This window comes from Microtus ochrogaster, chromosome 8, assembly GCF_000317375.1.
Source record: "Microtus ochrogaster isolate Prairie Vole_2 chromosome 8, MicOch1.0, whole genome shotgun sequence".
Classification (NCBI taxonomy): Eukaryota; Metazoa; Chordata; class Mammalia; order Rodentia; family Cricetidae; genus Microtus; species Microtus ochrogaster.
The window spans coordinates 80,321,722-80,338,706 of NC_022015.1; the positions used below are offsets into that span (position 1 = coordinate 80,321,722).

A 16,985-nucleotide genomic window follows, 5' to 3' on the forward strand; every position below is an offset into this window, starting at 1 on the left:
TCTGTACTTCATGTGAAAGGATTTTCACGACAGCATCGTCTGCACTACTTAGAGCTTTTCCCCAGTTACAGTAACTGCTGAGAATACAGCTATATTTAAGTAAGCCTAAGTACCAATGTGTGCCTAAGTACCTAAGATCACCTTTCACGCCACACCCTGGACGAGTTTAAAGGGCCTCGTGATGTGGGAATGATTTTTTATTAATAAAGAAACTGTCTAGGCCCATTTTATAGGCCAACCCTTAGGTAGGCGGAGAAAACAAAACAGGATGTTGGAAAAAAAAAGCTGAGTCAGTGAGTCGCCATGATTTTTTTGTTTTAGACAGATACAGGTTAAGATCATTTCTGGTAAGCCAGCTTATGGGCCACACAAAATAATAAAAATGGGTTAGATCAATATATAAGAGCTAGCCAATAAGAGGCTAAAACTAATGGGTCAGGCAGTGATTAAAAAAATACAGTTTCCGTATAATTATTTCGGATATAAAGCTAGCCGTACAGGCGGCCGGATGCTGGGGACGCAGCTCCGCTGCTCTTATTTCAACAGCCTCGCACATTCCACTCTGGGCTCCAGCTCTGGGCTCCAGCTGTGTGTGTGACATCAGAACCACAAGGGGCCACCATGTTGAGCCGGGCCTGAACAAGGCCACTTACCTTGGGGATGGCATCGCTGACAGCATAGCTGGCTTTGTCACTGAGCCACACTTTCTCCCGTGGGGAGAGATCAGAACACAGGGTCCTGAGCTCACTCAGGATGGACTTGTAAGGAAGCACCTGGATTTTATATTCGGCCTCCAGGCCCACGTCAAGGAGCAGGTGATGCTTCACAGCAGGTGCATCGATGCGGTCCCCATCAATGAAGAGCCTGCCGGGGCCGGGGCAGACCACAGGACAAGGGCCACACATGAGAAGGTGAACAGACACGAGGCTCACATCTCTGTACTCAACACCAAACCGCTTCTCCTCTTTCTCCGCTGCCTCCCCAAACCCTGCTATCCCATCTGCCTTTCCTGTCCCTGTAAATGCTGTCATCATCCATCCAACTCTCTAGGCCAGCAACTGGTCCACGGCTTTGATGTCCCTTCTCCGCACTCTCCACCTGCATTAACATCCTGAGGCCTCCAGCCTCCGCATCACACCTGTACAGCTGTCTGCAGCCTTGCCCATCACGGCCCAGAAATGGGCCGCCACCACCTCTCAGCCTCCAGATTCCATCCTATTCTACAGCTACCCCATTTTCCAATTTAGCTTCTCATCAGGTCACTGAGTAACTTCCTTTCCTGTGCTTCCTGCTCATCTTCTGGCCTTACTTTACACAGGGACCAGCTGAACGACTCCATGGCCCCACCCGCTGCTCCTTGCCACGGCCTCTCAATACTGCTCCCCCCGCGTGTCCCTCTTATTGTGCAATCCTCCTCACCCCAACATTCACCAAGACAGCTCACCTACCCTTCGTTTTCGATTCAATATGATTTTCGCCAACCATCCCCTCTTACACGTCTAAGCTGGGCTCTTCATACGCATTTCTATCGGCTCCTAAAGGGCCGGTCCCATTTATGCGCCCAAGTCCTTCAAGAAAAGGAGAGCTCAACTTCTCAACTATAACCCAGGACCCTGCCACTCACACTAGCACCTAACACCAGCCCCTAACACAGTTTGCATCCAATAAATGGGATGCCCAAATCTGAGCAAGGTACAATGATACATAGGTAAGAATGTTTTAATGAAGCCCACTATTTTAAACAATTAAGTAAAAAAGAAAATAGATAAGTATGGTTTTGTGGTTGTTGGTTGCTATTGTTGCTGGCTGGTTAGTTGGTTGGTGGGTGGGTTTTTTGGGACAGGGTCTCACTTTGTAGCCTGGACAGTCCTGGGAATATGTGAACGACGATGACCTCAAACTCAGAGCCTCTGCCTCCCAAGAACTGGAATTAAAGATGTGGGAAGGCATGCCTGGTCCTGCCCTAGCTGTTTTAGCTCTCACCTGACACAGCCTACCACCATCCGAGACGTGCATCTAACCTGAGGGACTACTGTACACAAGGACTGCCGATTGCCGGTGGCAAGTCTCTGGGGGACTGTCTTGGTTTTCAAAGGATACGGAGGGCCCAGCCCTCCGCAGGAGGCACAACTCCCTGGGCAGTGGTCCTGTGCAGTGTAAGAAAGCCAGCTAAGCAAGAGCCTACCTCAAGCTCCTTCCTGAGTCCCTGCCCTGACTCCCCTCAATGATGGGTGGCATGCAAGTAGAAGGCAGTAAGTCCTTTCCTCCCAAGTAACTTTGGGCCAGTGCTCCAGCACAAGAGAGAAGAACTAGAACCCCATACAGTAGAAAAGCAATGCCAGGAAGCCTACAAGCAGTGCTCTGAAGAGATAGACTGACAAGTCAACAGAGTAAAGCACAAGGGTTTCCCGTATCCTCGCTGACTCAGAATAACTGGGGTCAAGAACTGCACAGCTGAGTCTACCCAGCTCCCTCTGCACTGCCTTCCAGAAAACCTGAGAGCAAACATGGCCCGGGGAGACTGGGCAACAGGAAGCTCTCAAAGAGCCTCATGCGGCTGTGCTCTGCGCCCTCATCTACTCATTTCTCAGCCCCCTTCACTATAAATACTTTGTGGATCCCAAGACATTTGGAGATTCAGAGGGAAGGCAGGATACAAACAAACACCTGGTAAGGCAGGCCAGGGTGAAGGGAGCTCCAGAGAAAGGAATCGCACTGCCATGACAGTGGGGTGACGAACAGAAAGCGGAGCCCGGGGAGGAAGTTCAGGTGGGAGTCGAACACTTACATGATGGTCTCTAGTCCGACAATCGCATAGGAGAAAAAGACTGGATTGTGCTCCACGTCTGACCCTCGGAGATTGAACAGCCCTAAAAAGGAAAGCATTTGCTTAAGAATGGTTTTGGTCAGCTGTCTAGCTCCCAGGTCAAGCTTAGCAGGTAGCTTTTGGGGAAAGGAAGAGTTTCTGCTTAGAATATGGCTATCAAAGGATCCCACATCTCTCAACAAGACTGGGCTGCAGCTGCTGGAGCCTGCCACCTGATGGCACCAGAACTGTTCTCTAGTTGGCCACATTGCAAGACAGAGGAGAAAGTAGGATCAAAAACCATGAGCAGTGTTCTCCCAAAGTGCCGAAATAGCTAACCAAGTTGTTGGGACCTGCCAAGCTCAGCTCTGTTGCATACAAACTCTGGCAACTCCCCCCTCCCAAAATAAAACCAGGATACAAGCATTCTCTCTATTCCAAGGCAAATGACCTAGAACAGAAAACTGAAATGGGAAGGAAGGGGGTGCCCCACTGAGCAGAGGACCCGAGGGATGCAGAGCTTCTCATTAGAGGCAGAGGAAAAGCAGTGAGTCACAAGCCTGTAGCTTAGCTACAGCGAGCCGTTCCCAGGCTGGGCGGAGGACCTGCCTTGAGCCAGGGGCCAGAGTCTGATGAGGTCACAGCACATTTGAGAAGCCTGATAGACAAGTACACAGTACAGCTCTGGTCCTGGCTGCTAGCTCTAATGCTTGCTCTCAGGAAGGTAAGAGAGCAAAAAGGGCCAAGTACAAAATGTTGCTACCTCCATTTTAAAATAATCATTTCTCAGCCGGGCGATGGTGGTGCACGCCTTTAATCCCAGCACTTGGGAGGCACAGGCAGGTGGATCTCTGTGAGTTCGAGGCCAGTCTAGTCTACAAGAGCTAGTTCCAGAAAGGGCTCCAAAGCTACAGAAAAACCCTTTCTCAAAAAAAATAAAATAAAAAAAAAAAAAAAACATTTCTCAAAGCAAAGTAGAAAGGCATCTATTTACCTCTCATACTGACTCCTTTTTGTTTTTTTAGTTTTTGGAGACAAGGTCTCTTTGTATAGCCCTGGCTGACGTGGAACATGCTATGTAGACCAGGCTGGCCTCAATCTCACAGAGGTTCACTTGCCTCTACCTCCCAAGCGCACCACCAAACTGGGCTTACCAGCTCCTTTTTAAATGAAGGTACTTGGAGCTGCTGAGGTGTGACAGGATGGATGGGTCAAAAGTCCTCCCACACAGTCACCCTTAAACTCACAAGACTATCCCTAAAAAGTAACCAGAAATACAAGGCGAAATGATCAAAAACTAAGACATAACATATGAGCCGTGATCGTGATGGAAGGATCGTAATAAATTACAGAGAAACTGGAAATAGCCCAAAGGCCCTCCATATGGAAACTGTTAGGCAGACTGTCGTATAACCATTTGATGGAATTTTTAAAGCTTAAATTACGATTATATTTGTTCCTAGCATACTGACACATTTAGAACACCAGGCTGAATGACAGACACACAGAAACATCAACAATGGTTGTCACTAGGTAACAGGATCATGAGTGATTTTGGCTTTCTTCTACCCTCTGTAGTTTGCAGGTTTCCATAATGGGATGTGTTTTTCTTAAATTGAAGGGGAGAAACTGTGTGTGTCTGTGTGTGTGTGTGTGTGTGTCTGTGTGTGTGTGTGTGTCTGTGTGTCTGTGTGTTTCTTCTGGTGCTGGGTTAATTAAGACAGCAATCACTGACATCTGACAGAGTCTGACAGACTGAAGAGGCAGGGCATGTGGAGTGGGCTTTCTTCCACCAGTGGGAAGATGCACAGGGCCTCTTCCGAGCTTCCCTGAATCAAATCCAGTCAAAATGAGACAGGAGGGAGCATTTCCATCAGATTCCTTCAGATTCTGAACAATTACCCGGGACAGGAGCGGGGAAGCTCTGAAGACTAAGGGAAAGGGCCTTGAGAAGAATTTTCAGTTCTTGAGTTTTCTGAGGTAAAAACTTTACTAGAAGTTTCTTTCCCTGAATACATTAGGAAACTACCTAAGCATAAAGAAAGAATGACACAGGAAACGTTCAGAAGAAATTCTTCCTCAGAGACCACAATCCTAAGAGACGGGCCAGAGGTAGGCACACACCTAGATTCACTGCTGGTTGTAGCGTTTGTGATCCCCTGCCCACCTCACGGTGATGCATTCTCCACTGGCTAACTGGCATCTGCTCTCTCGTTTGGAGACATGGTCTCTTACAAATTCCCTCACCATTCAGAAAGCACACAGATTCCCAGAGGCCCAGGGACGAGATCAGGTAACTCCCAAGCACTGAAACCAGAGAACTCACACGCAATCTCATCTAGGGCAGTGACCACAAACCACACGATGTTCCTCTCAGCCATTTTCAACCGAAGGTCTGCAACCTTCTCCTTCCAGGAGATGCCTGCAAGAGACAAATACGCTGTGGCTCCAGCTGGGATCCCGTGAAGACGGAGGCCGCAGAGAGGGCCTGTGCCAGACACTTAGGCAGTACCATTCTTGCAGCGAGCATGTGACCTGCACAGCAGGCAACCGAGACTGAATCCACAGAAGAGAAATAAATGCCTCTGCAAAGCACCTTGCCTATCGTGAGCCCTGACCGCCTCCCCAGTACAGTGTGTGTCCCACAGCATCTGTGAAGCACCTACACTTGCCAAGCAAAGGCATCTAGCGGGGGTCCTGCTGCTCAATGCTGTTATGGCTCTGAAAAGACCCAGGCCTTACTCTCTTTGGACTTAGGAGTTACAAGGCGATGCATGCAGGTAGATCAACAATTAAGTGCTCTACTTTTCAATGCTGGTCTACTGAGCTATAGGAATACATACAAATCTCTCCGGCACAGAGATCTTGCCTGTGGAACTCACTTTACATTTCTTCGGCCCTGAGACTTGGTGCTATGACCAAAGAGCCTCCTGCAACCTAACTCACTGTGGATATAACTTCCAAATTATACTGGCCCAGTTAGGCACAGCCAAGGGCTTCCTGCTGCCCCCAGAATGCAATGTGGCACCAGAGGACGTCAGCTCACCACGGTAGCATCTGTAACTTGGTTCCTCACTAGCTCCTTATGAAGAGCACGGACACACCTGTGTGGTACCTAGCAGTGTCCTGCCCATAGCAGGCACGCCATTGTTTGCAAAACAGAAACTTTGGCAGCATATCTGAGATCTCTTCTCCTACAGTAATAGGTCAGAGGCTCCGTTTCAGTTAATAAACAATTTTAACCGTGCTGATGGAAAATATTAAGCTGACCGTGGGTCACTCACTGTACCCATCCTCCCCAATAAACCACACCCAGTGAGGGTGTCCCACAGGAAAGCAAGCCTGGGGCTGCCCAGAACCAACGGCTGCTTTGAAGATTAGCTCAGGAATGCTGTTTAAAACTTGGCCTGGTGTCTGAGCAGTGATACTTTCTTCCCAGGACCCCTCTGGCAATCTGCCCACATTCCAGATTGTCCCCCCCCCCCCCTCCCTGTTTCTACTGCAGGGCTCCCTCCCCTGCAGCCCCACCTCCAGCCTTCTCCCTCTGTCCTTCATGTCCCAACCAATCCACACTCCCTTCTCCTAAACAGGTTCACAGACTACACGGCTCCTCATTGCCGCAGGCCAAGGAAACAAGCACATCTAAGCTTCACAGCATAGGTACAGACAGTGAGGCCGCAAGGCCACCCTGCGAACGCCAGCATGGAGGAAAAGCAGCTGGCGTCACTAGATGCTGCTCCCGGTACCAGACCCAGAAGAGTGGCAGTGGGCAGCCATGGAAAAGCTTCAGTCACCTCCTGGGTCCTACAAAGACGCCCAGAGGAGAACTGCAAAGACAGGCTAACCAGACAAGCAGGTGCGCATGCGGCAGGCAGCAAAGCCCCAGCCTTGTCAACGGCCCTCTCCACCGGGTGAGGCACGATACTGTGCTCACGCTAAAGGCCTGTGCGAGAGACATGACTACATACATGTGGCCTACCAACTTCATGATGACAGGGTCTTAATATGACCTTTGACAAGATGGGTTGGCAAGCCAGGGTCTCAGGGTCACAGTTATAGCTCTGACCTGTATAATCCAGGCCCAGTGTGAGCAGGGGCTTGCAAGGGCGCTCTGGCCGGTCTGTCCAGATTTTGTCCACAAGGTTCTCCTTCACAGGTACAAGGTGGTGACCAGCACTTCGAAGTACCTTGGCCATCTTCTTCCAGTAATCTGAAGAAAAGCACATAGCCAGCCATGAAACCAGCACCTGTCTCTTCTAAGGCAAACAGCAGGGCCTTGGCCAGGCCCTTCTGGAAGACATTCCTGAGTGCCAGGCACGCAAAATGAAGAACTTTGCCACCCTGGCCTCCCCTGCCTCTGTCCCAGAAACGTCTGCCAGCTGAGTCTTGATTGTAACAACGAGTCATATTGAGCCGCCCCAAATGCCCCAGATCCAATGCAAAAAGGAGGACACAGAGAAGTCTAGAACCAGATCACTCACCTGTGGGAATGATGAGCGGGTCTACACCAACCCTGGATCCTTCTGGAAGCACACTCACCAGCCAGTCCTCCTGAGTTGGTGTGTCCTTCAAACCTAGGAGGACAGAACTGCTAAGTGCCTCTCTTCACCTCCAAGGCCAAGACCAAAGAGCAAAGCCCCTGCCCACAGACAGCCTCTGATGAAAGGACCGAGCCTAAGTCTTTCTGAGGGAAGATCCCAAGAGGGATGGGCACACAGGAGCCCGCTGCAGCCCTGGAACTCCCAAGCACAACAGTGGACGGCCTCTCACTTCTACAACACTGTGATAAGGAACTAAACCATTCCAGAAAGAAACAGAATTATTTCAGTAAGCCAGTGTTGCTGCAATCAAACAGTTTTTTTGAGCGTCCAGGAGGGATAAAGATCCCTCCGTGCCATGCAGCTGACATAGTACCACTTTAACAGGCAGACAGGATTCGCTCTTCTGCTGCTCTGACCCCTCAGTGCTACCACACCTTACAGCCGTAGCTCAGGGAGCCCAGAGTCAGTTTGCTGTCAGCAAAATGAACCTGGGATCCCTCAACAGTGAGCATGCACTAGTGTGCACACAGAGGCACATACACACAGAGGCACACAGAGGCACATGTACACAGAGACACATGCACACAGAGGCACACGCGAACAGAGACACACGCACACAGAGGCACATGCACACATGCACACAGAGGCACACGCACACAGAGGCACACGCACACAGAGGCACACACATATGCACACAGAGGCACACGCACACAGAGACACACGCACACAGAGACACACACACACAGAGAAACACGCACACATGCACACAGAGGCACATGTACACATGCATACAGAGACATGCACACAGAGGCACATGTACACAGAGGCACACGCACACAGAGGCACACGCACACAGAGACACACGCACACATGCACACAGAGGCACATGTACACATGCATAGAGACACGCACACAGAGGCACATGTACACAGAGACACACGCACACAGAGGCACACATGTACACAGAGACACACGCACACAGAGGCACACATGTACACAGAGACACACGCACACAGAGGCACACGCACACAGATACACACGCACACAGAGGCACATGCACACGCACACAGAGGCACACGCACACAGAGGCACACGCACACAGAGGCACACACACATGCACACAGAGGCACACGCACACAGAGGCACACCACTTTTTGGTTTTTCTTGGCTTTTCAAAGGATTGGAAATGTCAGAAAAAAACATTAAGATCCTAGATGCCAGAAGCACTCCACCCCTGCCCAGATCGGGCCAATCACAAAAGTCAGGTTAGTCAGGCTATGCGTCTACCCACCCATCTTCATGAGAGTCCAGTTGTTGTCCATCTGCTTGGCCGCTTGGAGAAAGTAGCGCCCGTCGGTCCACATGGCCGCATGCTCTTCTGTGATAATGGCTGTGCCTAGAGAAAAGCAGCAAGAAAAGACCAGCTCTGACCACCGCTGAGAATCTGTACAGAACAAGGCAGTAGGCAGCCAGGAAAGCGAGGAACACCTGCTCTCACTGGGGCCGAGGGGTCCTAGACCCCAAGCCAACATCCGGGTAAGACAATGATGCCATGGCGAATGCAGGTCAGGCTCTGTGGGAAGCAGTCGTGAGGCCGGGACTACCAGGATGCTGGTCTCTGCACACGTGTGGTCTGAGTCAAGGCTGGAACAGAGGACCATGCAGCCAATCTCATAACCAACAAGACTGGGTGGAAAAGGCTCTGCTCCAATGGAAACCCTCAGAGAGCTGCTGCACTTCCCCCAGAAGCAGCAACCCGGACCGGACATGTCCAAGGTGACTCAGCAGGCAGCAGCAGAAAGCCCATGCCTCCCACCTCTTCACCCTCAGTTCCCACAGACCTGGCAGCCCTGGGAGCTTTCAGCAGAGGTGACGGCCAAAACCAACCCAGATGTGCCAACCAACACAAGCACTTAAGCCAAAGGAAGCAGAGGTGAACCACAAGTTGAGAGGGGCTCCCACCTCATCTAGTTTGTTTAAGGGATAGGGAGCCCAAAGGGGAAATCACCCAAAAAGTCAAGAGTGAAACAGCTTTGGGAAAGTTAAGGCCTAACACCAAGGGAGCTCGACATTATCCACTGCAATCTAACGCCACTGTACACGGAGACTCAGCAGTGGAGGGCTTACTCAAAGAACTTCACAGGGCCAGGAAGCTAGAAGCTCGCAGTTCATGTTTGGGACACTACCTAGGCAGCCATGCTCAATTTAATTAATACTCTTTTCTGTGTGTATTGTCAGAAGCAGTACAAAGTTCAAAACCGCTCCTTATAGTAGAAGGTTGTTTTGCTTTGTTTGAAAAAGCAAAGACATAGAAAAGAACAGACGGTCACTAAAAGGTGACACTGACGAGCCAGGGAAACTGGAACCTACGCCATCCTGCACAGGCTCAGTTGGGGAATGTCCAATTTGTATCTTATTTTTGGTCCTATAGCATAGGCTGAAACACAATTCAGTTACTTTGGGAGGGGAACAAAAGCAAAAAAAAGACAAAGTAAAAACAGAAAATTCAGGGACTCACCTGCAGAGCCATCGAATCCAGAGACAAAAGCCCTCCGGCAGTCACAGGGCGCAATGTACTCACTCTGGAAAAAAAAAAAGGTGAGAGTTGGACCTTGGCTGCTCATGCCGTGTGCTAAAGCTCGTGGGTATCACAAAGTGGGAGGGTTCTCGGTACCACTGCTCGTAGAGCCAAAGGTACACATAGAAACCCAAACCAAACATCTTTTCAAAACTAGCCAGGCATGGTGGCACATACTTGTAATGCCAACACTGACGCAAAAGGATCTCAAGTTTGATGCCAGCCTGGGTTACACAGCAAACTCCTGTCTCAAAAACCAAAACAACAAAAGTTAACGCACACACTGTGAGAGACGGACTGAAGGCTACAGAGTTGTAGCCTTTGACTGCACAGCGCCCTTTGAGGAACAAAGCAAGTACAGAGTACTGGCTCAAAACTGCTTCCCTCAATAAGATCTTACAAACACTGATCGCTTTCTCCCTCCCTTGCCTCTGACATTTGGGCATCTGTTATTTTTCTGGAAAGTGGAGCTGCATTTCTGTTTTAATAAGTCACTCCTTGAACATCCTGTCTGTGTCCCCTCAAAGTGGTATTAGTCTCCCACACAGGCCCGCCCCTTCCTGTCAGGCAATCAGAGGAAGCACTTCCTCTGATCCAAGGGGCTCCAGCAAAACCAGGCCCTCTGCTGAGAATCCCCCTGCCTCTGTGAGGAAAGGGGGTGAAAGGTACCGGGGGTGTGAGAAACCACCATGTGGCAGCCAGAGAAGCAGTGTTCATGTAACTGGCACAAAGTAAATAGCAAAGGCAGGATTTGAACCTGGGCAGTCAGCCCCAGAACCTCAACTTTGAAGCCTATGCTAGGCTACCTTCTACCACACAGTATCTCTCATTCTCAGGACTCTCTAGGAACAGAGCAAAGACAAGCAAGAAAACAGAGTGTGATGGCTGATACTGTCACCTGATGGGCTCTAGAACCACCTAGCAGACAAACCTGGGCATGTGTGTGAGGGAGGACTAAGATTAGGCTAATTACGGTAGACTGACCCACCCACCCTAACTGTTGGCAGCACCACTCCATAGGCTGGAGTCCCAGGCTCAATAAAAAGGGGCAAGTGTGCTCAACATCCACACTCATCTCTCTCTGCCTCCAGCTGCAGATGCAATGTGAGCAGCCGCCTCATGCTCCAGTGGCCACGCCCTTCCTGCCAGGGCAGAGTGTATTCTCAAGTCCTTCCTTAAGCAGCTGTATCTCTCTGTGAACCATGTTCCTATGGCCACGCCTTTCCTGCCATGAAGGAGTGTATCAAGCCCTTCCTTCCGTAAGTAGCTTTTGTCAGGTATTTTTTGCAGCAAGACAACTAACTAATATACTAAGGTTCAAAAAGACAGTCTGTCAGTAGCTTGCCCTCTGTCCGGCTGGTAGTGAGTAGACCAGGATCCAAGGTCAGCTCCGCTTGCGTCCAGAACTGAGTCTCCTTCCGCCAGCAGCTGATTTTCCCCATGCTGAAGGACTTAGCACGGTAAACAATGTTGGGCATGCTAGCACACGCTTGCAATGTCAGCACTGAAGAGGCTGAGGCAGGAGAATTATGAGTCAAGAAACAGTCAGGCTCACATGAATAGCAGACCCCAGAGGGAGGGAAGGACCTTAGGGTAGAGAACGGGGCCTCTGGCCAGAGCCCAGAGGCTTTGGGGACAGTCAGGACAACTTCAGAGAAATTACCTTGTTCCTCTCCTGCTGTCTGCCCTCTCACCAAAGCTGCTGTCACCATTTTCTGGGACTCAGGGGGCTGCTCAAAGGACCTGCTGTGAGGCCGGAAGCAGGAGCCACATACCACACCCCCAACTCCTCATCTCTGAAGTGTGTCATTCCCCTATCAAACTCAAAAGAGCCCACACAGCCGACAAAGCATAAAGACCATCACTAGACCTGCAGAGACAGAAGACATGGCAGAATCCTTATTCATAAACCCAGTGACTGCGGGGTAAAAGGCTGTTAGAAGGGAGGCATGGGAGCACCCGGCCTCGTGACCCAGGCCTCCAGCAGATCTCAGGAGGTCGAGGCAGGGAGATCTTAAGTTCACGGCCTGCCTGGACTACAGAGCAAGTCCAAGGATAGCAGTGGCATCTTAATTTAAAAAAAAAAAAATTAATTAAAAAAAGCCTGAAAAACAGTTACGGAGAAAGTGGCACCGGAGAGGACAAAAACAACATCTTTCCTAGGCCCACTGGGAAGGACAGACAGAATACCAGGTTAGCTTCAGCAGTCCCTGGAACCCACGCATGTGCACAGAAGAGACTGCTAGCCCATCATAGGAAGCATCTGAGGAACCAGGGCAACAAAGCTAACAAATAACTCATCCTCTCCGCAAGGATGCTCTCCGCTGACATCATAGCTTCCTGGATGGAGCCCTCCCCTGACAATGCTAATGACTCTAGATCTCTCTCAGAGACATAGGGATCCAATGCGACCCCATTACTCTGTGGGCAAGCCTGCGGGTGAGGGAGTGCACAGGAGACCACAGGTCCCATCCAGTCCCCACCAGAAAGGTGGGGGGCAGATTTCTCCAGCAGATGTCTCGTCTGGGACACAGACAAGGCCTGGGGCAAGAACCAGACATGACCTAAGTGGTCAACAAGCCAGAAGGACACAGCTAGCGGGGCTGGCAGCAGCATTACCTCACAATGAAGGCTTAGGAGGCCAGAGAGCAGAGCCCTGGCGTGTGCTCTTCCCCGTCATGAAGCTGGCAGAGCCCAGGCACATTCTTCCCAGAACAGGCTAAGGAAAAGACGCACAGAAGCAGACACAGCCGCTGGCTTTTCCTCCAGAATTTCCCACTGCTCTGCATTTCTCATAACAGGACTCGGGCCCAAGCCTCATCATTTCCACCTGACCACTGCCCCAAAACCCACACTTCAAACACTCTGAGCGTTTCAAGCACATGTACATTTTTAATATTAACACACCTTATTACCACTCTCCTTCAAATTCTCTAATGGCTGCCTGCCATGTTTAGGATCAAATGCAAATCCTAGTCCAGTCCCCAGGTTACCACCTGACCAAGCCCTGCTGTCCCCTGGGCTCCCTAACCACCCCAGCCAGTGCCTTCTCATCAGCGCATTTGGGCTGAATGTCACCTCCACAGCGAGACTGCCTGAACCACCAAACAACACAGCCAACCGGTCACTCTGAACGCTCTGCGCAGAAGCAGCTTCTTCTCAGGGAAACTCTATACTTATGCTGCACTGGTCATTCATGCCTCCCCCAGACTGCCCCTCAAGATCAGAGTGCTCACAGCTGTCCCTGCGCACAGAACAGGTACCATGCAGTGGGTCCCCAACCAACAGTGCAGAATGAACGGAGGAGCTTTCTCCCTCTGCCCAGGGAACCTCAGCCAGCTCTACAACAAGGAGGACGAGACCATGAGCCAGGAAACAAAGGTCACCAGAGGAGCTAAAAACCAAGGAAGTGGGTCCTCCTGAAGCCTCCAGAAGTAACAGCCCTGCAGTTCACTGGAGACCTGGAGCCCTCCGGAGCGCTGAGGGAATGCATCTGTGTTTTTGATGTGTCCTAGCAGGGGCAGGAAACAGGAAGAGGGCTGGAGGGACTTCTCACAGCTGAGGCTTCCAACCCACGTGCAACACTGCAGGAGGCCAGCAGGCAGGCAGGACGGGTATCTTCTACATGGAGCAGCTGCTCACTCACGTTGCTACCACACTGGGCTGCAGGCCACACGACGCCCGCCTTCAGTATTCGGGGAAGCTAGAACCACGAGAGTTCATGAGAACCCCCCAATTTCTAGATGCTGGCAACTAACTCCAACAACATAAACAAAGCACACCTACAAACCACAGACAGAACCTTAGTCATCTCTCAAAACCCAGTTCCAGAAGCCTCTGACACAGCGCTTCCTTCCCAACTCCAGCTTGCAGCAGTCTCCCCCATCTGCGGGTCCTGAATGATGGAGACAGAGAACACTGGCTTAGGATTTGGCTCAATCCCTATTTGCCGCCAATGACTGTATTAATTTCCTCCAAATACCACAGCAGGTCCAGAAGGAACCACCTCCCCCAGCTACGGAGGGAAAAAGCAAACTGAAGCTCACAGAAGCCAATTACTCCCTTCCACCAGAGGAATTGCCATTACAGATGGGGGAGGAAAGATTTGAACTCCGGCCTGACTCAAAAGCCCTCTCCAATTCTGAACTACATATAATATATACAGTACAAATGGGTCATAAACTCAGAAGGAACAAGGACTACAGATATGCCCCAGAGACCTCCACCTTCAATAACCACACAATCAACAACAAGCCTTTGACCAAGAGAGTCTTCTGTTTTGTGTTGCTTTCATTGGTTAATAAAGAAGCTGCCTTGGCCCTTTAATAGGACAGAAAATTAGGTAGGCAGAGTAGGCAGACAGAATGCTGGGAGAAAGAAGCCAAGTCAGGCAGTTGCCATGATTCTCCCTCCCGACGGAGGGAGGTTAAGATCTTTCCTGGTAAGCCACACCTCGTGGGGCTACACAGATTATTAAAAATGGGTTAATCGAGATGTGAGAGTTAGCCAATAAGAGGCTGGAACTAATGGGCCAGGCAATGTTCAAAAGAATACAGTTTCTGTGTAATTATTTCGAGTAAAGCTAGCCGTGTGGAGCTGGGCAGGAACGCAGCCCACCGCAGCTCCTACAACACCAGGGCAAGGACAACTAATGCCCGAATGCCAAGACATCAAGACTAAAGTTACTGGAGACCACATTGAAGCATCTTCTCCCCCAGCCCAACCCTGCAGGCCTACCTATAAGCATCGTATCTGGAACATGCCTCAGACAACATGAAATTCTCAAGAGAAGTGAAACTGAGTGTCTGGATGTCTATACACAGAAAACACCACGCGTTGTTGAGAACAGAGACATAAGCTCCCTACACCCAAACACTGAAGTACTCAATGCCCTGCCATTGGCCTTCTCTCCTAAATGGAACAAAGTGAACATGAGGAAGATGTAGAGCTGCCCAGAGACTGGTACTCCAGCCGCAGTGTAGATGGGTTCTAGAACTTCATCTCCCAGGTGCCCCTGCTACTGTCACATGATAGGAAGGGATGGCTGGGTCAAGAGCTAAAGATAAGCTCTCTCCACACTCTTCCTCCCTCAGAGGAAGGAGCCCAGTCAAGTCCCTCATGAACCAGGAACTCTGCACTGCAGAACAGAGCGGCACCAGGCCCCTGAAGCTACATGATGCGCTAACCACCACAGGCATGGGCTCAAATAAACTAGTGGGGAAAATCACTACTCTGTCCCAGGATTAAATTAAGAAACAGAACAAAACAGGAGGCTGATTTCAGGAGGGATGGAAAAATACAGAGTTTAGGAAAATCTGATTCGTGGCTTCCAGGAGAAGCACACATGGCCAAACACTCACATTAGCAGATTCGCCCTGACAGAACGTGGCCTTCTGACCAAGCCACACCAAAAAGCAGAACTCAGGACCTTTCAGATGAAAAGGATGAGGAATTGGGATTTCTGAAAGAAAGCCCTGGCCCCATTCAGAGACTGCCCTGGCTTGAAGCAGGGGACGCCCGGGAATCCCAGCATCTGCCTGAGACAGTGCATGAAAGCATCCAGATTACCACTGTGAAAGGTCTCCTGGGCCTTGTTCCAGGATACAGAGAACCCCTAAGTCAACCAGGACAGAGGCCGACCACCGTAGTGCCAAATCCTTGCACAATCATTGGTGTTATCTATTTCATCTCTGACGGGGAGTACACAAAGTACACAAAGGACAGAATTCAAGATGGCCCTTCAGAGTTTGAAGGCCCTCCCGTCTCCACCCTAGGAGGAATTCCATCAACCTTGAATCAGGCTGAAGTGAAACCGTCAGGATCAAGAGCCACAGAGAACAAAGGCTCTCTATTGCTGAGGAGGCCGCTGAACAAGTCACAGTCCTCCCTTCCTGTCCTCAAAGTCCTGGCAAGGACCCAGAGCCCCATTCAGTGGAGTGACCCCAAGTGTACAGCCTCTCGTCGGAACTGAAGCGAGGAGCCTGGCTCTGCTGCCACCATCTTCATCACCCATGGAGCCCAACACCTGCAGATTCTCTCTGCCACCCGCCTCCTGCTCACCCTTAAAGCATGCCCTGTTGTTTCTCCTCCCAATCTCTGTGCTCTCTACCCGGACTCTGGGATTCTACCTGGGTCTTCCTCCTCTAACCCATACTCAACAACTTCCCTACTGGTCATGTTACTTTCTTGTTCCAAAATTCTTCCAATAAATAAATAAATAAATAAATAAATAAATAAATTTCTTCCTGAGCGCTAACAGCCAGACATGGTGGCACACTGTAACCCTTGCAGGCAGCAGCATCAAGCACTCAAAGCTATCCTCCACTGCAACACCAAGTTTGAGAGTAGCCTGGGCTGTACGAGAATCTCAAAAAAAAAAAGTAAACGCTCCTGACTATGGGAATCAAGGTCATGAACAGGAATGAATGACTGACCTAAATGTGCCCATGGTGAATGTCTCTGTCTCTCTCACGCTTTCCCCTCTCTACCTCTCTCCTTGCATCCAAATTCTAACTGCCCACAGTCCAATTAAATGTTCTTCTTCAAGGAAGCCTTCCTGAATCCTCTGTCTTAAAGGTCTCTCACACCCGGAATGTGTTCCATGCTTAAGCCGTGAATGGCAGCAGCTTACAGGGTCATGTGGCTACTAAGCACTTAAAAAATTTGACTAAAAATTTAAGTATTTAATTTTATTTTGCTTTTATCAATTGCAATGTCATTTTTTTTTTTCTGAGACAGTTTCTCTTCATGGTCTTGGCTGTCCTGGAACTCACTCTGTAGACCAGGCTGGCCTCAAACTCACAAAGATCCACCTGTCTCTGCCTCCCGACCAGCTTTGTGATAGTTTCTTGTGAACAGCACCCAGGACTGAAAACAGCAAGAAAAACTTGGGTTGGCTTAGCTGCAAGAGTGCTCTCTACAGATAGAACAGAGTATAGCCTAACATTGGGCTAAAGAAACAGAAACCCAGACAGACACCCAGCTGCACACACAGCCTGAGCCAGGCCCAGACAGACACACGGCTGCACGCACAGCCTGAGCCAGGCCCAGACAGACACAC

The 16,985-nt window shown here is 50.2% G+C and overlaps 1 protein-coding gene across 5 annotated transcripts in view; it reads right to left on the reverse strand.

Annotated features, from left to right (window-relative positions):
• The window catches only part of Xpnpep1 (X-prolyl aminopeptidase 1), a 48,040-nt gene that overhangs the window by 13,856 nt on the left and 17,199 nt on the right, over window positions 1–16,985 (reverse strand). For all 5 annotated transcript variants that reach the window (XM_013348187.2, XM_005352459.2, XM_026781424.1 and 2 more), the window contains 7 exons: window positions 9,866–9,929; window positions 8,639–8,743; window positions 7,288–7,380; window positions 6,873–7,016; window positions 5,133–5,228; window positions 2,789–2,870; window positions 654–864 (listed from right to left, as the gene is read on the reverse strand). In XM_013348187.2, the coding sequence (XP_013203641.1) occupies window positions 654–864; window positions 2,789–2,870; window positions 5,133–5,228; window positions 6,873–7,016; window positions 7,288–7,380; window positions 8,639–8,743; window positions 9,866–9,929 (795 nt within the window). The remainder of the gene's footprint in view (window positions 1–653; window positions 865–2,788; window positions 2,871–5,132; window positions 5,229–6,872; window positions 7,017–7,287; window positions 7,381–8,638; window positions 8,744–9,865; window positions 9,930–16,985) is intronic.